This window comes from Kryptolebias marmoratus, linkage group LG17 (assembly GCF_001649575.2).
Source record: "Kryptolebias marmoratus isolate JLee-2015 linkage group LG17, ASM164957v2, whole genome shotgun sequence".
NCBI lineage: Eukaryota > Metazoa > Chordata > Actinopteri > Cyprinodontiformes > Rivulidae > Kryptolebias > Kryptolebias marmoratus.
Genome location: NC_051446.1, coordinates 13213831 through 13241219, shown reverse-complemented (window position 1 = coordinate 13241219; position 27389 = coordinate 13213831). Strand labels below are relative to the sequence as shown.

At 39.4% G+C, this 27389-nt stretch overlaps 1 protein-coding gene and 1 long non-coding RNA gene across 2 annotated transcripts; both read right to left on the bottom strand.

Annotated features, from left to right (window-relative positions):
- Nucleotides 1-140: 140 nt before the first annotated feature.
- dlx4b (distal-less homeobox 4b) lies at nt 141-3424 on the bottom strand. Its single transcript, XM_017418257.3, has 3 exons — nt 2784-3424; nt 1822-2018; nt 141-649 (listed from the first exon to the last, which is right to left on the bottom strand). The coding sequence occupies exons 1-3, from the start codon at nt 3103-3105 to the stop codon at nt 383-385; spliced, it is 786 nt and encodes a 261-aa protein (XP_017273746.1). The 5' UTR covers nt 3106-3424; the 3' UTR covers nt 141-382.
- A 14839-nt stretch (nt 3425-18263) lies between these two features.
- Nucleotides 18264-20398, bottom strand: LOC119617862. Its single transcript, XR_005234281.1, has 2 exons — nt 20230-20398; nt 18264-18617 (listed from the first exon to the last, which is right to left on the bottom strand). It is a non-coding gene; the product is annotated as an uncharacterized LOC119617862 (long non-coding RNA).
- Nucleotides 20399-27389: the final 6991 nt, after the last annotated feature.

Sequence of the window (27389 nt, the reverse complement as noted above, 5' to 3'; positions counted from 1 at the left end):
CAGGGACGAATAAAAAATTAAAGGCTTTTAAAACTACCTACCACTAAAACACAACAACCAGTTTTAATTTAAGACAAGAAAATGTGTCCCAAGTCAAATTTATCTCAACACACAGCTAAAATAAATCCATGCACACGGTGTTTTGTTTTTCTAAAATTCCTTTATGTCTCTTGAAGCTGCGAACACATTTCATGCAGTTGGAGCTGCAAACAAAGCAAACCTCAAAGAACAGTTTGGTACCTGCTTGTATTTTGCACCAGAGAGCACGAGCAAAAGTCTCTTAAACACACATTTAAACAGCTCCGTGTAAGGAAAATCAGTCCAGCTCAGCCTGAATGTTTAGCTCCAGAGAGGCCGAGCGGCTGCGACGTCTCCTCCCCCCTCACATCAGCTGAGGCCTCGGCATGGCGTCCTGGTGAGGGTGGTGGTGGTGGTGGTGGTGGTTCGGGTACCAGTGGCCAAAAGTGTTCATGTAATTGTTCGGGTGCATCGGGCCCCCTTTGGTCGCCATGGAGACCTCCCAGAGCTGGGGGAGAGCGGGGGAGCAGGGGGACACGGAGCTGGTGCTGTGGAGGTGTTCTCCCTCCGAGGCACCGTGCTTCATGATCTTCTTATACTTGGAGCGTTTATTCTGAAACCAGATTTTCACCTGGAAGACAGAAAAAAGGGAAGAAAAAAAAAACTGGGTAAAACTGTCATTGAGGTGAAAAATTATATTTTAAAAACACGCTCTATAATTCCATCAGATCTGCACTAAGGCACTTTTTTATTGCGCTGCTATTGTTAAGTCCAGGCCTTCTCTGGGGTAAAAAAAAAAAAGGCTCATGGTGGCATTTATTAAAACCGAGCTCCTATATTTCTTGACTGAAGGAAACTGTAACTGAGAGTATTAAGTAAAAATAAAAAAACCCAAAAGAAACAGGCGGACGACAGTGCTGTTGGTCAGATTTGACCCAAATCAGGAAGAACAACATTAAGAACAACATTTAGTCCAAAGAGGGGATTAGGAACAGAGGGTTCTGGTTGTCTGCTGTCCGCTTCATCTTTCTCTGCATCTGCTTTTTGTTTTTATTTCACGTCGGGAGTTAAGCGCGCACACCTGAAGGCCCAGAGAATGAACGTCTGACACGTGCACCTGTTTCCCTCCCTGAGCGCGCGAGTGCAACTCACGCAAGAAGGTGGGAGATTCATACACCTGCAACCCCCGTCCAAAAGAAAAAAAAATCTCCGCAAAACAGCATTAAAAACCTAAAACAAGTAAGTGAGAAAGTAAAGGAATAAATACAGATTGTCACAAACTCTGTGGCCATCTTTGAAATGAAGCATTTCAAATTTTAAAAACTGGAACAAAAAACTAAATTTATTTTCTGTAGTAACTGTAATTCCCCCGACCCCCTTGTAAATTTTAATGTTAATTTTTATTTTAGTGAAGTTTTTTAAAACGCTCGTCTGTTCAGACATACCACTTTAAAGATCAACGCTGACAAAAAAACAACAAAACAGGAGCCACCACAATATAAGTTCAGTAAATAAAGGACGCATTAAAGGATTGAGCAACAAGTAAGACTTTCTTTTGGGTGCTCAAAATCTCTGTGATCCCAGAATAAAAACCCTTCCCCTTCAACACCCTCTATTAGCCTCCCGAGTCACTTTTTCTTTTCTTCAGGCATTTTTTAAAGTTAATGTAGAGGAACAATAACAAAAGAAAAAAAGGCACAGGAATGAGTTACGACAGACAGACTGGCAGGCTGGAAACTGACGCACATTTATCTGAAAGTACAGGATCACGCACTCTGAGCAGAGGAGGGTCTGAAAGCTCACCTGAGTCTGGGTGAGCCCCAGCTTGGCCGCCAGGTCTGCGCGCTCCGGTAAGGCCAGATACTGGGTCTGCTGGAAGCGCTGGTGCAGGGCCTGCAGCTGCAGGCTGGAGTAGATGGTCCGGGGCTTCCGAATCTTTTTGCCTTTTCCGTTCACCAGTCGGACATCCCTGTCCTCAGTCCCCGAGGATTTGTCTCGATCTTGCAGATTGAAACAGAAACAGTTTAAGTCCAGGAAAGAGAGATTTGGGGTAAAGACAAAATAGAAAAGTCCCATTTGAGCAGACTTGTCCAAAAATCGAATAAATCAAACTTTACATAATCTACACAGAGAAGACATAAAGTGTCTGCAGCTCACGGAGGGCCACTGCAGGATACTTCCTGCTGAGGCCCTACAAGGTGACATTTCTGCGTTAATCGGCGGATTTAAAGTTTCAGTCTTTGGTTGAAAGAATGACAAAGGTTTCAGGATTGTTCCTAACAAAGACTGCAACAGGTTTTTCACACTGTGATAAATCAGAACTCCCGCGCAGACTTAAAAGGGTCTTTTTTATCCCGGACTGGGCTAATTAGCACCAACAGAGCAGGTAAAAGCGCGTTAGGGCCAAATTACAGAGGCCATCAGTGTAAATAAAGGTCAGTAAAACAGATGGCACCATAATTCTTTTTTATGTCACATAGGTGATGAATACGGTGATTCTCTTCAAGCGGCGGTGCTAATTTTCCTTTGGATAATTGAGTTTATGCCCACTGTGATTCATTCTTTCATCAAATTATAATTATAGTGTATTTCAAATGAATAAAAGTTATCTTTATTGACTTTGTATGCTTTAAAACGAGGCATTTATTCCACCAAGGGGGGGAAAGAAGCGCGTCTTGTGCGTAATTACGCACAGGAGCGATGATAAATGAACTTTATGGTATTTAGGGAGAGTCAGAGGCCCCTCAGTTAGTGTTCTCACATACCTGTCCGTTCTAACCTGCTGTGGGACAGACTGCTGCTGCTGAGGCTGCTGTGCTGCTGGTAGGACATGTAGGCGGACGGGGGGTGAGTGTTCACCGAGCCTGGGTAGGCGTAGCCCAAGGAATGGCCATAGGACGCGTTGCCTGTGGGAAAGGGACCTTCGTGCTGGGTATGGCCGGCAGCGTGCAAGCCATGGACGGGGTAAATGTGGGAGAGTCCAGGGGAGTGCTGCTGGTGCGCCGGGTGTCCGTGGGCAAACTCTAGGAAGGCCGATTTGGAGGGATCGGAGCCGTTCAGACTGTCAGGCATGAAACCCATAGACATTATTAGCTAATACACAAGTCCATCAAGGCGTCGCTCTGAAGAGAGATTCATGTCAGAAAGCAAAGAACAGGAACAAATCCGCGGCTGAATCCAATGAAAAAACGGTCGCGAAAAACAGATCCGCGCGGCAAAAGGTGCCGCCGCGCATGTTCGCAGGTGTTCCGGGAGGAGAAAACGGATAAAAGCAAAAGGTATCCCGGTTTACATCAGAGCTGACACGGTTCTTCAAAGAGCTGCTGCCTGCAGAGGCTCAAACACACACAGCGGAGCATGAGCGGGCTCTCTGATTGGTCCTGAGCTGCCGGCTGTCACCCGAGCTCCTCCATTAACCTCCATCAGAGAGGAGATGAAGCTCCGCAGACAGCAAGCACCTCCTCCCATCAAACAGCACGAGTCCAGGTACACTCTCAGTATTTATCATAAAAAAAAACACGTTTCTTATTGCCGGAGTATAGAATCATAAAAAGAGAAAAATTTATTTTTCTTTAATTTATTTTATTTAAAGAAGTAATTTTCAGAAACTTCAAGACACGGATACCAAGCCAAAAACATTCGTTTTATAGATCATATTATAATGATGGCGAATTCATGACAATTTAGTGTTAACATGTAAACTAAAATGAAAGACTTGACCCCAATTTTCTTATTCTATCAAAGTGATTATATTTGAGTTTTTCTTCTTTGACGAAGATTTTTCATCTTATTTTATAAGAAAATTGCTTAAAGTTTATTTTTAAAAAGGCTTTTAAGCTAAACTTTTTAATTAAAATGCTAAAATAGGTAGTTGTTCATTTCTCTAATGTAGCACAAATTATATATAGTTAATTTATCCAGATGAAAGTCTTACTGAAGTTAAAAACCTTTTTCAAAAACGACCTGGCCAAGAAGCCAGTAAAACATCCAACAAATATTTTACTTAACAATAAAAATACAATTTATAAACAGCATATAATCTATAATATAATAAGAGCAACACCAAAATCAAACAGTGACAGTAATCATCAGATCTACTGTCTCTCATTTGAAAATGGATTTTTAACTTGATTACAAGTTCTGACAATTTCAAGTTTAAAAAAAATAATTATTTCAGGAAACAAGGGCAGCATATTTAAATGCCCTTTTCCCATCCTAATTATGTTCTGTTGAGATTCATTTAAAAAAAAACTGTTATCTTTGAGAAAATATTTGGAATTTTGCTTCTATAATTTTGTTGCTTTGATCCAGCCTAACAGACACACATATCTGAAATATTTGCTGTAAGAATGTTGTTTTTTCCTGTCTAATCTTTTCCAATTACGTTCTGTTTTTTTATGTGGCACCGGTTAATTAAAATAAGTAATTTGAGGGCTCATACAAAAAAGAAAAGAAAAAGTAAACAAGTTCAGTTCAAGTTCAATCCAGGTTTCCTCATTCCTAACCTCACCAATTTAATTGGCCTCATTGGGCAACAAGATTGTGCAGGAAGCCTGTGTAAAAACTATTAGAAAGTCTTTAAAAGTAGTCGGACAACTGCTTTCACACAGCTGCAGTGGACTAACTGAAGTTTGTATCCAAAATTATGTTTAATTTAAATTCTTTGTTGAAGAAAATTATAAGTTAAAACAAACCTTTATATATATATATATATATATATATATATATATATATATATATAAAAGGAAGTATTGTGGTGAGCCTGTTTTTGTTAAATTATTCCAGCCTGTTTTTATTCACTCTGAAGGTGGTGGCAAATAAATAACAATAAAAATCCTCACAGCTACTGGATGCACGGCCCCAGTGTGCCACAGCAGAGTCTAATACACACTTCACTTTTCATCGGAGATAAATCATACACCATGAGCTGCAGTCAAATTGCAAACAGAGCATTTGGTGGCTCGAGCCGCCGTCCAACCCCGTCATTTTGGTCATGTCCTACTCTTGTCTGCAACTACTGGCAATCATGGTGGCATTAAAGAATGGCCTGCAATTCCCTCCACAGGCCACAGACACAAATTATTATCACTATAAAAAAAAAAGAGAGAGAAGATCAAGTCACAATAAAAAGAGGCGGGAAAAAACAAGGCTCATGTGCACCAAGTTTCTGCCTTGTGGCTGTAAACTCTCACTGCTGCTGATTGATTGTTGTTTGTTCTGATCAGAAAGTCATACACGTGATCGTAATGCTCACGGCCTCACATGACTTGAGCACCGACCAGGTCTCTTTGAAGACACGGATGTGTGTGTGCTTTCTCCTTAGGCACATCAACAACTGAAAGCATTGAGTCCTGCATGTGTGTGTGTGTTTGTGTGTGTGTATGTCAGAGCCAAAAAGAGCTGAGTACAGAGAAGGTGCATGATTGGGACACAAAGGAAAGGGGGAAAAAAACTCAAGGTGAGGAGGTTCCTTAAAGCTTGTAATTATTTCAGTATTATGGGTGAAGAACAAAGATGAGCCCTGCAGTCACGGTGCAGGGATGGGTCTTTGCTGTTGCCCCATTTCCACACGCAGACAGGGAACGAAGTTAGAAACAGTCTCAGTCCTCAATGCAGGTCAGACATTCTGGCGTCTGCAAAGTTGGCACAAGCGCCGAAGAGGTGTGTTTGACAGAGGTGTGCTCGATCACTCTCTCTCTCACACACACACACACACCAGTTGAGTTTGTCCATCAGGCTGCTTTGATGCAGAGTGACAGCATTCTTTTGTGTACAAACTAAAAGCACATTCCCATGCAACTGCCGCAGCTGTGATCTTCCCTTTCTGGCACGTCATGTTCTACAAGTAACTCTCTTGTTGCTGGGGGCTGGGGGGAGCTGGGGAGCTGGGGAGATGGGGCCTGGGCTCCTGTCGAGGGTCACAACAGGAGTTAATATCACCACATCATAGGCATGAATACAGACCCACATTTCAGCTGCGCATTGCAATGAAGCTGACCCCAGAATCAAAGTGTGAGCAAAACAAAAACATGTCTGAACAACGATTTATTTATGTGTGAGGCTTCATGCGTTCCCCACTTCTTGCTGTTTTACGTTTAAAATAAAGGTGTCAAGGCGGCTTGTCAGTCCTTTTGCATCAACAAAGCCAGCGCAAACAAAAGGATTTTACATTTTTCTATGACTGTTTTCTGCTTTAGGCAAAAACAAGAAGAAGAAGAAGAAGGGAGCAGAGGAGGAGTTGCAGCAGAGCAGAGGATGATCGACCCCTAATCTCTCCTCCAGGCGCCTTCACACGCTCATATCTCCACGGCCGGAGTGTCATTCCTCAAAGTTCAGCCACGTTAGCAGGAGGGATGTGATGAAGCTGCCGGCAGCGTCTTCATCAGAGCCACATCATCAGCACTCATCAAGCTTCTTGGCTCACGTAGAACAATTGTTTTACAGCCTGACTAATATAATAAAGAAACTCTTGTTTATTGTATTAGTTATGATGGTGTACTTCTACATGACGAGTTGATTCAACAATATGAGTCTAGAGAAGCTAAAGAGCTTAAAACTATACTTTAGTTTAAGTTTCTTCTCTAGTTTAAGTTTTATTTAGAATATAATTAAAAAGTTTATATATATACATTTTTACTGAATTAATTGAAAAGAAAAGTATTTATTTTACATTGTATTTCTATTACATGTCAATATACATAAATGTTTTATTTGTTTTCTAAAACTTTCTGTATTAAACTAAAAACCTTTAGGTTTTCAGTCAGACTGATCTTTTCTTTGCTGTTATTTAACCCATTTAGTTGGCTTAATTTTACCTTTTGAATTATATTTGATGTTTTGGTGTAATATAATGTGTCATATGAATTTTGTCACTGTGTTTGCATATTCAATACTCTGGTTAAAATAAATCTTAAAGACTTTGAAAAATAAACTATCCCTTCTTTTAACAAAAATAAAACACATTTGTTTTTCATGCATAATTTTAGCAGAAATTTGTGTTTTTTAAAAAAAGATTTTTTTGGTTTGTTTATTATAAAACACCTTTTTATGAGAGCATGCCAGAGAAAATACTAAATGCCTTTTCTCACTTTAGATGATTCACTGTGTAAGCTTTTTTTAAAAATTTGTTTTGTAAAAGTATCTTTTTTTTAAATGAAGGAAAGATAATTTCTAAACTTCAAATAAAAAACCAACAACTAAGTGTTCAATCGGTTATAGTTTGTCATCTTTTTAGGACATAATTAAAAAAGAATCAGAGGACACACACTCCAAACAAACAAGCAAACAATAGATAGATAAATAAATAAATACAAGCACACAAAATTTAGTTACAAAAACTACATTTACTAAAAGTGTTGCAGGTATTGTTGTGTGTGTGTTTCTATTTTCAAGTGGAGCTTTGAACTTGTCATCAGCTGTTATTTGTTGCCAGAAAGCAGATGACACCAACTTTTTGCTGATTGGTCGAAATGGAGGCCAAAAATGAAAAATGTGAAATCTACTGAGAATAATCTAGTATCCTGAGCTTGACGACAGGCCCTCTGACGTAAAAGGCTTCCTTTTGGCAAAGGGTCTGTCACATGACTCTGTTTATTTCAGATCCTTAGGTACAGTCATTCAGCATCCTGCTGACTCAGGCAGGACACCCCCCCCCCCCCCCCCCACACACACACACACACTGGCAAAGTGTGTGTGAGGCAAAGCTCAGGGGCTCGCAGCTCGGCCCAAACAGCTGTGCTCCTGCTCCACATCTGGAACAAAGAAGCCAGTCTGGGTCTGTACCCTCAGTGTTTACAGCTCTGTTGTTTTTTCACACTCCTCGCAAAAAAAAAAAAAGAATCCTGCCTTAAACACACATTCCAGACTCACCAGCTCAACATGGGGGGAAAAAAACATGCAAGAGTTTTCCACTGTAAATCTTTCCCTCCGGTGCCAGGCAAGGCTGGTGTGGGAAGGGGAGGAAAGATTTACTGGGAGAGTGAAATAAAAAGGCCTGAAGCTGGCATGAATCAGACGGGGTGTCAGGGTGGCACCGGGCAACATGTGAAATGTTTCTTTGGGAGAATTGTAACCCAGCGGGTGGCTGGGATGGCACTGGAGTCAGAAACAGCTGATCAGCATCTTCAGATGTGATTTATGGCAGTGTTCCAGCAATATTTCATTAAAACACAGACTGAGGTCTTCTGTGATGATAATAAAACTGCACAGACATTGTCTTCAAGATGTAAATCATCTGTAAATGATCTGTAAATCATGCTTATAAAGTCACCCCAAAAGATTTAGCATGCTGCAGACATTTCTAGGAAAAAAACCATAACCTCCCAATCATTGTTTTCTTTCTCGTGAGCAGATGAGCTGACAGGTGGAGGTGCTACACAATGATTTGCTCAGGGGAGTCACACATAACGCACACCCTGTGACACATGGCTCAAGGTTGCCAGGTTTAAAGACCGGTTTACCAGGTCCGAGGATTATCCATCTGAAGTTACCTGCCCCTCTGGTAACGTGAACCCCCTTTTGTGGTCTATGGGGCAGCAGTTGGTTTGGGATGGCACAGGTTGAAAACACTTTGGAGGATGGTGTGTCAGCAGCAGGACGGGTCAGCTCTGAATTGTTTCCAGGTTAAGTGACACAACTGCAGAGTCACTATAGTCTCTCGTCGGCATAAAAGAGAATTGTGAGAATTCCTGTCGCAGGAAATTTAAGCACCAGCAGCAGCAGGTTCTCAGCTGCAACAGATCCTCATGTATGGCACCTGGATATGTTTTTAGCAAAGAATAAATATTTGACTGCTTATAAAGCTTTCAAAGCCGTGAGGTCAAAGCCCTTTCTTTATAGCTCTTCAATGAGAACAACTTGACGGGATCAAGTTCAGCTCCTGACAACAAGGCCTGGCTCTGTCAAGTGTTAAGTTCCATTGTGACCTACAATGGGACACAATGGCCCCGCAGGACTCGGCTTCTACTGTGCTGCCTATCAGGTGTCACACCATGAAAAAAAAAAAACCTGGCAAATTGGCATCAACATATACGTGTTCACCACTGTGTTTATTTTAGGTCCTTGCTCTATTTTTAGGTTTTATGGAAGCAGAGAATACAAAACAAATAAACTTTTTAAGAAATGATTTTAGCCTTCGGATTTTCTGTTATTGTTGGCCGCTGCCAAAGGCGAAAAGGCAATTATGTTTATATCTGTGTCTGTGTGTGGGTGTGTGTTTCTTTGCCTGTAGCAAAAACAAAATATCTCCTAAACTAATGGTTGGATTTTAATGAAAACTAAAGGTGTTCCTTCTTATTGTAATATGATTTTAGCTTAAATCTCTAGCATGAAAGGCTATGGGCGATATGCATACCGTCAAAGAATGCTAAGCCTTTAATTCAACTTTGTTTTGCACAATTAAACATTTGCACGGGGACCTTGTGAATAAAGATAAATGTTGCTCTCTTCGTGCAACATCAGCACTTTGATCTATATAGAACAAAATTTTCTCTAGGGGCATTTTATTCAAAGAAAATATTAAAACTGTAGGAAAATAAAAAGCAGAAAGCTGTAAATGTTTCCTTCTACCATTGTGTTAAGCTGTCAAAACAGTTAATTATGTGGTGAAATTAATAATTGGTTAGTCTTGTTTTTTATTGACGTTTAACTTCAAAAAGGATTAAAGGTGAAGGCCTTTGAGAGCCTTTTTATAAGATGTTCTTCTCGTATTTATATTTGGAGCAAAATATTAAAACCTTTAAGAAGATTTATCTACATCAATAAAATTTTGCCAGTTTACACAATTATCACGTTTCAGCTTCGTACATGGAACAACAATTAAGTCTTTTTTCTTGTTGTTTAGCTTTGTTGTTTCAGCAACTCGTTCTTTCGAGGCTGAATGCTCCACGTTACGAGCAGGCCTTTTATTTCTCCTCCCCTGTGTGACATGTAGTGGTATAGCATAGGCCAGAGCAAATTTATGAAAACTATTTAGCTGAAGAAAATCTGCTTTCTGTATCTGTAAATAGCCCTGGGTGTGAACCGAGGACACAGTGATCCAGAAAAGCAAAAGAACAAGTTTAAGGAGGCTCTGAATACCTGAGAAGAACACAAATGGTGATGATTCTCTGCTGGTTAGTCACCATAAACAACTGCTTTCAATTAGGAACAGCATCTGAGACAATATTCGTGTGAAGATATTGATCGCAGCAGCTTGATTTGTGGACTTGATTCAGAAACGAAGGTTATCATGGACAAGTTAATAGTCACACGAAGCTCCTTAACAAATTAAAGCTGCTCCACTGATCCAGGCTTCGCTGTGACATTTTTCTGTGGTGCTTCAGGTGTTTAACCCCATCATATTAAAGCATTTGTCACTGGAGGGTGAGACGACTAGGGCCAGAATGGCCCAAAAAGAAAGAAAGAGAGAGAGAGAGAAAAAAAAATAGGGGGCCTTGCTCTCAGATCATCAGATTGTCAGCCCGAAGCCTGCCAAGAAACATCAAAGCCTCCGATACTTGCTCATTTCATCTTTGAACCTCACCAAAAACACGCCCTCCCTGCTCCCTTCCTGCCTGCATCCCCTCACTGTTAACAGCTTCATTTCATAACTGAAAATGACTGAAACAAAGGGATGGGGAAGGGGAGAATACAATCAGACCAAGTTGAACGAAAAGGAGATTTTGGTGCTGCCTTTTGTGGGATTCGTCTGACATGTCGTGCCGTGGAGACAGTCCCAGTCTGAGCAGGCCTGTTCTCGGAGGGAGCAGCCTCCCATCAGTTCCCGGCCAAGATTGATGGCTGTGAAAGAGCTACCTGAGGCGGAGATCAAAGTCAGACAGGATACATACGCCTCAGCGTTTAACTCTTTCATCTCTTACCTCTTCCACATGAGTCATGACCCTTCCTTTGTCTCTTTGGCCTCCGGTTGACGAAAGCTATTGTCACAGAGTGTCACTGAACAAAAAGAGTCTAAATAAAAAATTCTGTAGAAATTTTGAAGGGTGCCAAGTAGGATACTACCTGAAATTCCACCATCAGCTTTGAAATAATGTAAGCTAAGAAAAAAACAGTGCTTAAAATGTATAAGTAGTATAAAAAGAACCAGGCTCAAAAGAAATGTTAAATCTTCTGCCAGTGGCTCATCAAAGTAAGCCTCAAACAGTCAGCGTTGTATCCTAAAAATTCTTGAATCGTGAGAAACAAAGGACTTTGTTGGTCACACATGGGAATTTTTATGTTTCTACTGTGTTTTCTGAAGGAAATATGACAAGTTAAAAGAAGTGTCACTTCTAGTTTTGAAAATATCATTTTGAAGTTTATGGAAACTTGGGTGTGCACTCTCTGCCTTCTGGGGGGATTTGAGTGAAAAACATAAATCCTATTGCAGTGAAAGACACACTGGGCGAAAGAAGACAAAAAAAATCAACATTTTGATGTATAAGGAGTATCTGTACTAAGAAAACCTGTAGGAGTAAGAAGAGTTTGGAAAGTTTAGACAGCTGAAAAGTTCATGTGTGGCATAATCAGTTGAATATTCTGCAAATAAAATCTCCAAAAATCATAAAACTTTAACTGCAATTGTGTAAAAAATCATTAAAGATACTACAATGTGACATCTAAAGTCCAACTTACAGTGACCTGTTTAAACTTTAAATGATGGTTCTAGCTCTATAGCCCGAGCTATACAGCTCCCTAAAGAGCTAGGTTTTCACATTGGTTTTGTCAAAATCCCAGTGTTGTGTATGGGAAGATTTCTCACAAATCCTTATGAATTCTGTCCACATTGTATAACATTGTACTATTAAAACTCATAGAACATTGTTCCTGTTGGAGATTACATCTTTTTTCTTTCAAAGCTGTGCAAAAACAAATAAAATTGAATGAAATAGTAACTACAGAAATTAATGATTGCTGAAATTTGATAAAAAAGATGAAATTAAGTTCCTAAAACTAAATAAAGTAGAACACTAGCTAAAAGCAAAAAGAAGCAAAAATGCTAGCTAAAAAAGAAAAGTAACAAAATGCTACCTCAGCTAAAAATAGAAAAACACTAGCTAAAAGTAGCAGAGTTGTAGCTAAAAGTAGCAAAAGACTAGCAGATTTGAAAGAGGACAATGTTTTTGAAGGAACTAAAAATATTTTTATGTATTTCTATGGGAAAACATTTGTAAAAGAAATTGAATGTTTTAAAAAAGTATAAAAGTTACAAAAACTAAAAGTCACAGCACCCACCTCCTGAATGAGCTGAACGTTTGGATATAAAAATGGCTAAAATAGCACAAAGTATGCTGAAGTAGTTAGATTGCAAAAAAAACATACCAAAAATAAAAATAAAAAAAAAAACAGAAAAATAGTGAGAATGCTGAGTCAGGATTCGGAGGAAGCAATGATGCATTTTATTATATATTTTTAGGATAAATAGTGGCAGCTTTGTTTTCCAGGGTGAGATTCTCTTCACAGAGGAGGTGCATTCCAGCAGTGAGAGTGTGGACAATTATGCCATTTCCCCTCCAATCTCCAGCCATCCCAGTAGATCAATGGGAAGTGCAGCTGCATGGACCATGTGTGCCAGGCTGTGACACAAGAAAGGAGAAGATTGGGGTTAAAACCCCCCGCCCTGGCCCTCAGATTGGCTCCATACCTGAGTCAAAGCTGAGACACACCACCAGCTGCTGCCAGACAGAAGTCCCCCCCACATTCTGTAAAAGCACAACCCTGTTTCTGTCTTTGGCTCATTGTTTATTTTCTTAACGATTATAGGTCAAAAGTCTTTATTTTTCAGTTAAAATTATGCACCAGAGAGCAGCGAGTAAAAGCAGCAACAGGTTCATTTCAGCACCTGCACTGCTCCACACAAAGTTTGGTCACAGTCTCTGCTTTTATTTCCGCCTCAAGCACTCTAAACTGGCCACTCCAAAATCAATTAGCCAAATCACATTTCACAAAAGTAGATGGGTTCTGCTTTCAGTGGCTACAGGCCCTCAGGTGACACAAAATCAGCTTAAAGTCGCAGGCGGCGAGGCTTGGCTTAAATCGGGTGGGATTAGAACAAACAAAGACCCACAGATATCTCACCACACCTGTGCAACTCGTCCCTCAAGGACCGTTAACAGGGAGAGGCTTCGGTCCAAAACTGCTCGCTGCGCAGAGCTCTTAGGCCATTACAGGTATCTGTTTCCACTGTTCTCAGCACCGGCGACTGTCCTGGACGTTTGACATCCTCGCAGAGCCGTCCCTTGTGACAGAGACTTCCATCTCTGCTGGGTCCTGCTCAGGCTCAGGTGATCAATCATTTACATGTGTAATTAGCAGCAGGTGTCAAAACAGAAACTGTACACTCTCTCGGGGACCCCATGTGCGGCGCGCTGACATCAGACTTGGCATGTCATGGGTAAACAGGGTCAGGGAGGGCAGGATGCAGAGGGGGAAGAAGAAGAAAAATGAGATGCTGAGATGTGCAGGCTTTCCCCAACACTTTCAACTTTATACCACCCAAGGCGCAATCCTCTTTTTAAGGCATATCAAGTGATGGTAAAAATCAGAATGGTAATCTTCAGTGCTACTGTACATAAAAGGTCTAGCAATCCTTGAAGGAATGCATATTGTCCATTCATGCCAGAGTTTTTAACTAAGATCATCGTATGATGACAATGACAGATGATGAGTTGTAGCTGTTGTGGTCAAACCTTGTAAATCATAGGTTTATAGCCTGTTTGGCATCAGCTTAAAACAAGGCAACTTTCCATCATATTAGTGGTGAAAGGGGTGGAGGGGTGGATAATCACATGCATAACAAAATGTATTAATGTATATAACATAAAGTTTAATTATTACTTATAGAAAATGTAATAACTCCGACTGAATCAAGTGCAGTAAAGAGGCACAAACAGAAGGGGTCACTTTTCAAAATAAAACACCCTGCAGACCCATTTATAGCCTATAAAAATATTTAAATAGACTTTAGGGGGTTTCAGATTGGATACCCATCTACAGCGGGTTGTGTTCAGAGTATGCGTTCAGGATGAGTCGCAGCTACTACCACGTCAAATTTTAGCTCAACATCTGTAAAACTGTCTGAGTTTTAGCCATTTGTGTGTTAGCTAAGGTTGCTTTGTTGTGGCTGCCATCTTGAATGAAGTTGACTCCTAAAGTTAATCAGTTGTAGCTGTACATCAAATAATTACTTTCTAAAAGTTTGATTAAAATCAGACCTCTGGTTCATGAGCTATTTTGCTAATACAACAAACAAAGAACACACACACACATGCACACACACACAAACACAAACTGAACTTTTTAGTTCTTTTGCCTTCAACGGCAGGCAATCCTGAAATGAAACTAATATCCCTTCTCACATATACAGTCACCGTATAACAACATCCAAGGCCATTTTGTTACAGATATAAATATGAACAGAGTTACAGCAGATGGGCTTCCCTGGACAAGTCAAACTACTTGTGTTTGACTCAAGTGGGTCAATGGGCCTTGGAGTGGACAGCCCGTCACACATCTGAAGCCACAACAAGGGATTACAAGGCAACAACAACAAAAATTCCAGCATATCCGAAGCAACGTTTTCCCACACTCAGTGGGCGTGCTTCTACCTGGGCAGGATAATGCAGAAATACCAGCGCACAATAATCCTCCTGTCACCTGAGGGGGAAAGGTGTGGTGCTGCAGGGCTGAGGAGGGGATATGTGCAGGCTACCGTGACTTATGTGGACTCATCCAGCCACCACCTCTGTGCCCAGGGGAGGGGGTGAGTAGGTGTTTTTTTTTTTGTCTGAGGTCTAAGTTTAGTGTTTCCCTGTGCAGAGTGGCCACAGCTTTGAAGAGGCAGGTCCACTAATGAATTGGAGTATTGTCTCGTTGAGGGGGTAGAAGCCTCTGGGTGGGACATCAGATCAAAGGAGGATGGGCTTTATTACTTACTGCATCAATTAACTGGACAGGGGAGAGGGCAGACACACTGACCCTGAAAAATGAACTCCGTGCTACAACTTGACAAAAAAAAATGTTTAGGATGAAAGTTTGTTTTTGCGGTAATAACTGGTGCTCATCAGATTTGCCAACAGAAAATCTAAATGTCTTTAATTTTCTCCAGAGATTGTTTAATAAATGGTACTCACTCCTCTTGTGGCTGACTGAGGAAAGACTATACTCCTATTCCTTGCATTAGTTTTCATGTGCACTTGGACAAAAAAAATAAAAAACATGTTTTTGAGGACAGTTCAGTAGATAAAACACGCAAAAATCGGGTTTGCCGCAGCTTTTTTAAATCAAGGGCATTCAAATCTCACCTGCAATAAACAAACAAACAAAAAACAACAACAACTAAAACACAAAAAGATTTATTCTATAGCAATGGAAAAAGCTAACAAATATGCATGTTGTGTTTGTTAAAACCAGCATTCCTTAAAGCAATGCTTATCGCCTATTGCCTTGCAGGCCAATTTTTGAAACAAAGATCTTGTGTAATCTATTAGTGCTCAAATTATGTATTGGAATAACTCTTATACCCTAAAACACCCAATTTTAATTCAGTATTTGTAATAGACAGAATTATCATCATGGGGTGGTGTTGTACTGCAGCTTTCTATAGTACTCATAACATATATGTACATTAACATAGCATACTCAAAGTCAAATAACCTGAATTTTCTCTGTAATAAAACAAGTATTTTGGTCTTGTGACATCGTTGATGTTGAAACTTAACCTGGGCGCACAGTTCAGATTCAACTGTTCTTTCTCAGACATGTGATAACCTCTCGTCCAGTCATCGGGCTCTTCAACCTTTACAGTCAAATGACTCCTCTCAGGTGGCTCAACTTTGTCCCGGGGCTGCAACAGCCTCTCGCAGGGTCATTCTCCCGTAACATTCCTGTGGAGCGTGGAGAGGGAACAACACACCTCTGCTTTGATTTCAAAGTGGTCGTGTTTAGAGGAGAGGGCAATGATGCAAGAGATACAAACACCTGGATGCAGCTCAGAGGGGATACAGTATCATGTCTGCAGCTGAAATACTAAACACTTTTGTATTTGCTTAAAGCACAAAACCACACAACTAAGTCAGCAAAGCTGAACTCAGCACTAAGATTGTGAGAAAGTAAGTACAGTCAGTGAATACATTTTTGCATTTAATTTAGTCATATCTTTGGGTTTGGAGGAGATTATGATTTGACTTTACCCTCCCGTCACATTCAGGTCAAATGGACCCAAAGTTACAAGGGCTTCTCTTCCTCGCTTCAGTTATAAAGGCTTCAGAAGGGTTAAAATACATCTGGGATATAATTTTGCACCTTAAGAGAGCAATAGATAGGATGGTGGGTGGTTGGGAACTTGAGAAAGGCCAGAAGACTTATTGAGACTTACATTTCTGGGCCTTTGCTCTTTATTTTTGAAACAATAAAATGTCCTTATTATTTGTTTTGTTGCTGATTTTATGGGAAATTTTCCACTTTTAACAAGAATCAAATGAATGAACAAAGTAAGCTTGCGGTACAACATAAAAAAAAAACATAAATCAGGTGATTCTCTGGCGTAAATTGCACTGGCCCTATAAACCTAAATAATGCACTAAGGAATGAAATGATAGCCAAGCCTGGAATTTATTGAGCATTTATTGTATTATTGGAGAGTTATTTTGCACTTATCACTGGACAGTCAGTCTGCCAACTTAACGTTTCTATCTGTCCTTTGTTTAATTATGAAGTAAAATACCCAGAACGATGTCTCACAGGGAAGGGCTGAAACTGATAACGGTTGATAAACAGAGATATGACAAACAGATTGTACCATCCTTCATGGTTGCTAAAATACACAGAAGCTGTGTTGATCAGAAATTGTAATCCATCACTCCCTGTAATATGTGTAAGTTAACGGCTTACAAGTTTGTCCCCTTGGAGAAAGTAATATTTGTTGAACATAACTCATTTGTGAGTACATGTGTAGCCCTCAACACACTGCATGTACACACACTGCTGCTGGCAATACAAACGGAATTAACTGCCTTGTATTAGCAGGTGCTCTTTTGTAAAAAAAAAAAAAAAAGTATACATATAATAAATAAAAAGAGCTGTACTATCAGTGTTAGGTGTATAAGTGTATATGATATGTAAAAAAATATTAATTAATTAATTCCCAGTAAGACAAACTGTTGCCAAATCTAAACTGCTGCACCAACACCCACAGCAGCCGAACCTACAAGACAACTCTGTTTGATGATTATCTGGTTTTACCTGCCTTTTATGTGACATATTTAGTGGTTTAGTCTTGCAAACACAAATTTATGTAAAGGTTTGTTCATTCTGTTAGGTGCGTGTGTGTGAGAAATACGGTACAACAACAGCTGAAATGAAAAAAAAACTGTGCTGTCACAGAACAGCTAAGCTGCATGTTTTCAAGTATTTGTTTTTTAAAAACTGTGCGTTTAAATGTCTACACTGCTTGTCGAAAAAAAAAAAACAACACTTTGTGGTATGTATGTAATATCTCACCAAGAAAGCTGCATTTTGAGTTTTGTGCATATAACCTTTTTGTATTTGGAGTTGATCAAAGCTTTTGGTCAACAAGTCATATTTTAAATACATTATTATTAATTAAAAAAATAACTTTGTTGAATATAAAAATCTAACAATAAAACACAAGTAACAATAGGAAATGGTAATCAATAAAAGGTCATCTTTGAGAATAAACTTTCATTTTCAGAATATCTGTGTTTTAAAATGTGCTTCAAAAGAAAATGTGAGAATTTTGTTCCTGTTTTATTAATGTATATTCTGTTGGTTTTATGTTGAAGTGTGGAAACCTCCCCATCAAACATAAATCATGGAAAATGTGTTCACCTGATGTTATCCTGCTTGCCAAAGTGTTTGTTTGTGTAATATCATTTATTAGAGCTAAAATTTTTATTTTAGGCAAACATTTTGCAAAATGTGTAGTGCTTTGAGAATGTATTGGGGAAGATCCTTAGCTGCTACAATGCCTCTGTTTTTCTGTAAAAGTCACTTGGTTACAGCCATTACTGCATTTCTCAAGATTAGGTAACTGTGGCAGTTATCTTGAATTGTTTTAATGCTAAAGTTTAATTAGCTGTAGATGTACACCCAGTCATTGTTTTCTGAAAGTCGCAGTAAAATCTATCCAGTTGTTCAAGAGATATTTTGCTAATGGTACAAACACACAGGCAAAAACATTATCGCCACTTTGCCTTCTGAAGCAGGCAATAATAAAAATAAAAATAAACTGAGCAACATAGAGCACCTCATAATAAAAGTATTATTTTATTAGGACATGATGTGATTGCTTCTGACGAACTGATCCAGCCACCAGAACCCAGCTTGATGAAGACAGACACTCATGTGGTGGATTGCTTTCCTGTGGGAGCAGTCGCTCCCAGTTTGCCCATTCCTCCCATCTTGCTTCTTACCAGCTGGGAATGCTGTTCAACCACCCAGCTATAATGTCATAATTGTCCTGTTCCTCTGCTCCTCTTCACCACCCAGGACACAATGGGTAACAGCTTATAGGCAGACTGGAAATGGGGGTGGGGTGGGGGTTCCAGCAAACTGGGTGGGTCCCAGATTCTTCCCACACCTGCTGCTCTTTCATCATCGCTCTAATGCAAGACAAGAGTGGGGATTTTTGTAAAAATTCCTGTATAAACTATCACATAAAGTCAAATTTTATACCACTTTTGGTGTAAGATGATGCCTGGTGTGGTTTCTGCACAGCATTAAGAAAACCTCAGTAAACATCATCACCTGCGCTGGCAAAACATCCAACAGGGGTTGTGGTACACCAAAATAACATCTTCATCGGAGCTCCCCAGGTCTTAATTAGTCTTGATGACTTACCTACAGGGAACTTCTGTTTAACCCAACCCAGGGATTTAATGCTGGGGAGGCATAATAATTGATTCTGGGCCACAAAGCCACACAGCAATTACCAATTACTTATTTCTATTTGTCAGCTACGACATCAGATGGTTTCAATAAAACAGCAGGAGGGGACAACAAAACTGTACACAGGGGACCGAACCTCACAGCAGGAAGAACTGGAAGGAAAATCAGTTTGTCTATACACATTACATGCAGAAAAATGTACTTTAATGTAGTTGTAGCTGAGAGTCATCTCTAACAAGTGCTAAATGATTGCACAAGATCCTTGATCTACCCCTGATGAGAAATGTAAAATATATATGTAGACATCAAGTTATTTGTTGTAAATATTCTTTTAAACCAATACATGCAAGCAAATGTGAGACAAAAAGGGGCCCTGGGAACAGGTGTCGTGAACTCATATGCCTTGATTACATATGAACTGAAGAAGATAAGCTTACTAAAATGATTTAGGCAGTGCAAAAACTATTTTAAGTGAGCACCTAACGTTTTAGCCCAAATGTCTTTTCTTTTTCCAGATTTCCTTATAAGTCAGTGTAGCTCACTTGAAGCAGACGTGACTGGCGTCAGCTGTGATGTATTTCCTGTGGGTTTGTCCCTCAGTCTGGCCCGTGAAGAGATCCCGTGATAAAGGCTCAAACCGAGGCCTGTTTCTCGCCAGCTGCCTCCTCCAGTCACATTAAGTTGGACCTCATTAGTCATAATCTGTTCTCCAGGGGCTGTCTTGAAAAATCTCGGCCTGGAAACTGCATAGACATTTGCCTCAAGTGAAATGTACGAACTATGTACTGTATGTTCCTGACAAAAAGAAAAAAAAAAAGATTTTTTATCTGATGAATGAAGCTCTGGTAGTTTTTCTACAACGGAAACTCTCAGCATGCCACTTAAAAAGAAAGAAAAAAGGCATTAACTATCTGCATGCACTCAGTAGATAAATACACAGTGCTATGGGATTCACAGGCAACTGACTAGTTATTTCTCTGTCATGAAGCAATAATTGCAGTGTAATTAGCAAAAATCATGCGTAAAATTTAGTTGGCATGTGTTCTTTATTGCAGCTACTCCTACAATGATTTATTTATGTTTTTTCAAATGGCAGTGACAGAACCGGAGGAAGGAGCATTCACCTAAGGAGAGTAACCTTCGACGAGTTGAGGAATTTTACCTGAGCTTCAACAGACGTGACAAACAGGTAGCGATAACACCGGCAGAATGACTGATCCTTCCTCATACCCAAATATGTAATCGATGTGGCTGTGGAGGAGCTAGCACTTCAAACGCATCCATATTTCAGTGACATTAGGCTTGAGGCTAAAACAACCCATTTACCTGTAATCTGCTGCGAAAATACCCTGAGAGAGCTGAGCCGAGCCTGCGACTTTGGGAAAGCTGTAAGAGAAGATCTGCCCTGGAACGAGAGGCAAAACCCAGAAATACTCAGAGATGGTTCAAGGTTTAATTGACCGAAGCTTGACTGCATTACTTCTAGCTGTGTCACTTCAGGCATGCTGATGACATGTGGTTTTCACGTTTGAAGGAAAAGAGTTTCTGAGAATTTGGACAAACCACACCTTTGAGATGAGCTGAAAACCCCTTTGAAGTACAGCAGGAACACATCTGAGACATGTGACTAGTGACACTTAATCATTAAAATAAGCAGCACACTTTCAGGGACTTTTGTTTATAGCTGCTGTTCAGTTTGTTGGATTTGAAAATCAGCTACAGAATAGAAGAGCAGTTGTTTTGTTTTTAACTTGTTTTGGATTTGAAAATGGATCATGATTTGTTGTATGATTGTCACTAAAGCATCTTTGCTTTTGTAGAAATCTCCTTTTTCCTGTTTACCAAGACACAAAGTCCCACCCTGGGTGGCACAGCAGAGCAGTGGTTAAAGCTGTTGCCTCGCAGCAAAGAGGTTGTCCTGCTTCGGGCCTTTCTGTGTGGAGTTCTGAATGTTCTCCCTGTGCACACGTGGGTTTTCTCTGGGTACCCTGGTTTCTTTCCACTGACCAAAAACATGCACACTGGGTTAACTGATAACTAAATTGGCACTAGGTGTAAGTTTGAATGGTTGTGTGGACCTGTGATAAATTTGTGGCCTGGGTGTCTTTATTACTTTCCAAAGCATTTAGCTTTATTTACAAAAGATTTTCCCCATAGACATTTAGATCTCTTCAATTCTTTTCAAACACTGTTTTTTAAAAATATATAATACAGCTTACTGGCTCTATTTTTGTCTTTGTATGCTCCATTTAGCTTTTAGTTACTCTTTTGCTAGTTTTAGCTTTTGGCCACTGTTTTGATGATTTTAGCTTCTGCTAATTTGAAGGTTTTGCTACTATTCTGCTGTTTGTTATTTTTGCTACTGTTTTGCTCATTTTAGTTGTTATCTGCTGTTTTTCATGTTTTAGCTTTTAACTACTGTTCTGCTTGTTTGCCTTGCTCATTTTAGCTTATGTTCTGCTTGTTAGAGCATTTGTTCAGATTGTTTCTGCTTTCACCCTGCTCATTTTAACTTCTGCTTGTCCTAATTTCAACAGCTCAGTTTCAGCTTCTTCAAAAGATTTAAACAAAGTCATACAGCGCTCAGCCTTCACACTGTATTTTCACAGAAAATGTACAAATTTCCAGTTTAATTTGGTTTGGGACATCCATTTAATGTTTGATTCAAGAGGTAAATACAGTGTGAAGTGAATGTTTCTTCAGGGTGACTTTTCAAGGGTTACACATTTCTTTGCCCATCTGCTTATATTGTCATGCTGTCTTCTGCTCAAGGCCCTAATGTCCACAAATCCCAAACTGGCTCAAGGGGACACCTTTTATTGTTTCCCATAAGATTTAGAAACCCATTTGTTTTGTCGCTTACCTCCCCCCCTCTCGCTGGTGTGTTTCTTCACTACACACTCACTGCAGAGCCGAGAGGAATGCTGAATGAAGTCTGACCAACAATGACAGCAGAAAATTTACAAAAGCCAAATGACCATACCCAGCTAAGTCACCTCCCCTAAACACACAATGCCCATACTTACCTCAATGCTTTACTCTGCCTCTCTGTTTCAACCCAACCCTTGCCCCCCTGCCAAGTGAGGAATGCTGTGGGGGCAGTGACCCTTTTACCCAAGAGTCTCACCTTGATTTCTCAGGGAGATTAGGACGTGGTAGAGGAACTGGGAGTGTCCCAATGAAGTAAACTGCTGATTCTACTTGGAGAACATTTTGGAAAAAGATCAGGTCTGGAACACTCAGGTCTTGAGTTTCATGCTATAATCCAGCAGCCTTGTAAGCTTTTTTATGCTCTATTGGTTTGGCTGTTATTCAACAATGTGAAACCAATGCAACAGCAACACAGCAGTTTTCTATTATCTAGCTCGCCTTTATGTATAACTTACAGCAGCCTTATTAGCAGTGGGCCTCCTCAGTGGCAACACACTGTAGGCAAACATAAAAAGTGTGACTGATTTTATGAGCTTTGCTTTCAAATTTGGTTTCCCTAGACTTCCGTATTGGTGTTGGAGAGTCTCTCAAAACCAGCATTCCAGCTGCCTGCAAGACTCCCAGGAGAAAAGTACCACGGGGCACACCTCCAGGTGTGTTTGTTGAGCTGAGGTGCTCCTCAGGTGGCCTGGGGCTCCAACAGCAACTGTCTGGGTGGTAACAGAGGGACACCAACTGCCTAAAATCACATGAGCCCCACGGCTTTCATGACATCCAGTCCACACCCTGTAGAGTCAATATTACCAAAACTCTCAACAAACTTGGGTAGATGGATAGATTGTAGCCTATATTTGAAAGCTGATATTACTACTCAGTACAAAAAATAGCACTAAAGTCTACAGATGAAAAATACTTAAAACGAAATAAAGTGCTAGTAAAAATCCAGAGCTCAAGATGTTCACACATTCCAGTCTTTGCCTAAAAATGTACCGGTGTTGAATGATTAGGCTTCCTGTTTTTTTTGTCTAATGTGTAAAATAGGTGACATTTTAATGCTGACAAACTGAAATTGTGTCATTCAAATAGTATTTAATTAAACATAAAGAAAAACGTTTTATAATGATAAAAAATTTGCATTAATGTTATTACAGCTTTAAAACTGTATACACATAAGTATAGCTAGCATCTAACTAGCTCAAACAGATAGATAAAGATAGGTCATTAGGGTTGCCAGCTGTCCCTTAAAATAAAGAATTAAAAAGACACACTTCTTATTGGGTTGATAATGATCGCATTTTGTTCCTTGTTTTTAAGAGCTAGTCCAGTTCTGTTTATAGGTGTTAAATGAAACAGGAGAAACTGATTTTGTTTAATCGTTGCTGAAGATTATTGCTTTTTCTGTGGAGAAAGGTGTCAAACACAGAAAAATATACTTTGGTTAATTTAAGTTACTATGTTGTTTATTTTGCTTTTTGTCTAATGAAGTAGACATTTTCAAACAGACATAGATAGATAGATAGATAGATAGATAGATAGATAGATAGATAGATAGATAGATAGATAGATAGATAGATAGATAGATAGATAGATAGATAGATAGATAGATAGATAGATAGATAGATAGATAGATAGATAGATAGATAGATAGATAGATAGATAGATAGGACTAAAACTTAACCAACAATGTGTTTTGTTTGAAAGAAATTGAGTGCATGTGCACGGCACATTTCAGGATTACCTCAACTATAAAAAGTCACACCATGTTACACTCTGGTGGAAAGACAAACAACAGCAAGAGTGTCTCGAGAAGCTTGTGACGGAGTCCAGATTTTTCAATCTTGACAACAGCTGGGTGTTAGCTCTGTAAGCCCAAACACAAAGAGAAACTTTCTACAATGAGAGCTTTCACAAAGCACAGAGTTTTAAATTCCAACGCCGAGATAAAAAGAGTAATCCACATTTCTCAGTCCAGATATCCAGGGTTAGCAGCCATTATTACAAATTATTGCCAGATGCTGCAGCAACACGTTCATCTGTCTGCAGGTTATCGCATCTTCGCTCTTTAGTTTCTTTGTATCACATTTTGTTTTTCATATTGCTGTTTAGCTGCTATCAGTTTGATTTGAATGTACAGATCCAAGTGTTTGTCAGTCTTTTGTCATACACTGTAATACTTCCACTGCACATATAAAAGAAATAATACAATAAAGAAACACCCATAGATCAAACACATAGACCACTTTATTATGTTTTGGAAAGGATTTATCATCTGTTGGACTAGAAAACTGATTTTTTTAACACTAGGTGGACCAACATTGTGACAGGAAATGTTTTAAACCTGTTATGTTTTCCACACATTAACAAGTCAGTTTTTATTGACTAAAGTTAAACTGGAGTTTACTGCCTAAACTTCACGTTGAACAGACGGAGATTGGGTTTGTAATGTTTCCAGCTACAACTTTAAGATATATTTACTCTCCAAACAAATATGCTGCTTCACAATCTAAATCTTTATCATGCAAATCAATCTAATGTCATGATCAATCTGTTTTAAAACTGCCAGATCTATACCATCTTACGTGTGAAGGCATTTTTTTTGGCTGTTGACCAGAAAGAGAACAGGTCTGCCCATGAGGCTCAGCCTTTGATATATTCAAAGTCATTTGTTTGCTCAGGAAACAGGACAACACATAATTGCTACCTAAAAGTCACAATAGTATAATGCATTGCTCTCAAGCGAATATCCATTTGTACCCATGTGGTGATTCATTTCTGCAGGAAGCTGCAGGTTTGTGTGCATCGAGGTGCAGAGGAAACTCAATCCATCAGGGTAAGGCGAGTCGGGTGGGCCTGTGGTGTCTGACAATATCCAGACACCATCCTGACAGCTCTGGATTAACAGCTGACATGAAGCGGTTCCCTTAAACACACACTGGAACTATGGGAAGGCAAGAAACATCAAAAGCTAGTTTTTTCATACAAAGAATGCAAATTAGCACACATGATTCTTTCCCATTTTAATTTAGATTGAAAATGTAAAATTCTTCCCAGTTTCTCAGTCTTAAAATAAACTATCATGCTTTTTTATTTTGAATCAAAAATTTATTGGGGCCTGCACAGGAATTCATGGCGAAGCCAACACTATCTGTCTGTTAGCAAAATATCTCACAAACCACTGAACAGATGATATTTTCAGAAAGTTTTTGATGTACATTTACAATAGCGTCAATCTAATTCTAGATGGCTGTCAAAGTGAATGGACCTTAGCCAACAGTACTTGGTGTGGTAGTAGCTGACAGTTATCCTCATCACATACTTTAAGCACTAGCAGATCTTGTGGGGTCTTGTGATATTGCATTTTGCATAACATTTGTTAATAATCTGACCAGAACGGCTACACCTCAGTCATCTCTCATCATAAGATGATCCTAGTTTAAAGGTCTGACATGAAATGCAGTGACCAATATACATTCCTTCAAAGAACACTAGGCCTTTTATTTCATTTGCATTCATTTATTAACATGTTTCTAACTTTTGTCAGGTTTGCCGCTCCTCTAACAGACCCTGAAACTAGACACTGACATACACTGTGTTTGTCCAGACTAATGTGCTAATCCACACACCCAGTTTCCTACTGCAATCAAACCTTTGTAAACTTCACAACTTCAGCGAGCTGTCCTCCTCTGCTGCTTTATTTCAACCTTCCTTCTGACCACAAACAGGCTTAAATCAAGCCAATTACTTAGTGTTTCCCTAAATGCTCAAACCTAATTTTCTGATGTTCCCCAGCACTATCTGCTTCATCTGTTGTCTTCTAGCCTACCATGTAGTGTTAACGTCTTCTGACTAGATTTGCTGTGAGTCTAGGAATTAGGAAAGCAATGAAAATTTTATTTAATAAAGCTATATATTCACTTTAGAAGATGTGACCCAACATTTCCAGATTTTGGGCATCGGTGAAGATATTTCAACAACATGCCCTTGTTACAACGTTTCCATCCAATGTTGCTTTGCAAACAGAAACTCCACACAGAGACAGTGAAGATGACAGATGAGACTCCTCCTTGGGTTAGCATGTGGTAGCAATCAGAGAAAGTGAGGGTCTCCTGGCCCAACAGTAATTAGCAGACGGCCTCATGTTCATGTTTCTTTTAATAGCTTGACACGGCCCACTGTGGACTAAAAATAAACAGGGCAATTAGAGGCAGCAAGGAAGATCGTCATTTGAGGGTCTCACCTTTGAACCTGGGTCACAACACATACTGAGGTGTCCATGTAGACCACCTGCAGCTCTCTGGGTCACTGGGGAAAGAAGCCATGTTGTGTTTATTTTAGGGGTCAGGAGCAGAGGCAGTCCAATGTAGAGTAAACAAGAAATATGTGTAAACAATGTCTATTTTTATCCTAAAAAGAATTTGCAGACTTGTGTTTTGTATCCAAAATGAAACACTTCACCCAGTACCCCAATGGCTGATGGGGACTAATTGCAGATGGAATTCACAGGGGACTTTCCAAAATGTTTTGAAAAGTTTGCAGGGGTACCCAATTACCCGCAGGGCCTCGCTCTCGTATCGCAGGAAGTTTGAACATGTTTGAAAATTTTGCAGGACAAATTTGCTCTCAAAATAGTCATCGAGTAGTTGCAATCATCTGGAACCCATCTCTAATCTGTCTCAATTTAGTTTTCATAATTTTAGAGTGATAGGTGTTTTTGCCAATATGTACGTAAACTCCCAGCAAATTTTGGCCCAGAGTTTGCTTAGACTTTGTGCAAACGTATAATTCAATGTGATTCTGAAAATGTGAAAATTTGTATCAACTAATTTTGAGGTAGCTGACAAAGCTAATATGACCTTTCTAGCAATATGAAACTAATAAAGTGAATGTAGAAGACATGTGACTTGGCAGCCAATAATGTTCCTTAAAAATAATATAATTTAGAAATGTTGCAAGTTATATTTAAATCAAAACAATGCTGTGAAGCTAAAATAAAAAAAAACATTTATGATAATTACCATTAGCACTTGGTTTAATGGGCCAAAAATAATGTTAGCAAAACTGGTTTCCTAATTACTACCTTACTTAAGACACATTTACATGAAATAAAAATGAAAGAAATGCCCATTCTCATTTACAAAACACTGTTAAGTTGCATATTGTTTGCCCATTAAAATGTAGGCTTTCTAAGCTATATCAAAACTTTTTATGTTACTTCCTGTTTACAAATTTTAGACAGCACTGTTGATGTTAACCAGCTACTTTCTGATTATTAAAGTCGCTCTTAGCAAAGTATTGCTGGCAGTTTCCACACACTTACAGAGGCTATAGAAGACAATCTAAAAATTATTATGTTGGTTTTGTAGCTGCTCCTTAAAAGTAGGAGACGCTAACACCGAAAGCATGAAAAACTAGTTTCCGGAAAGACTTCAGCATGCCTAATGTGTCAAACTTTACATCGCTAAAACACAACATCACAAAGATGTTCATTCTCAATCTTCTTCCCGTTCCATACAATACAGTATATGTGATTTCTCAGGATCACTGGGAGTAATGGG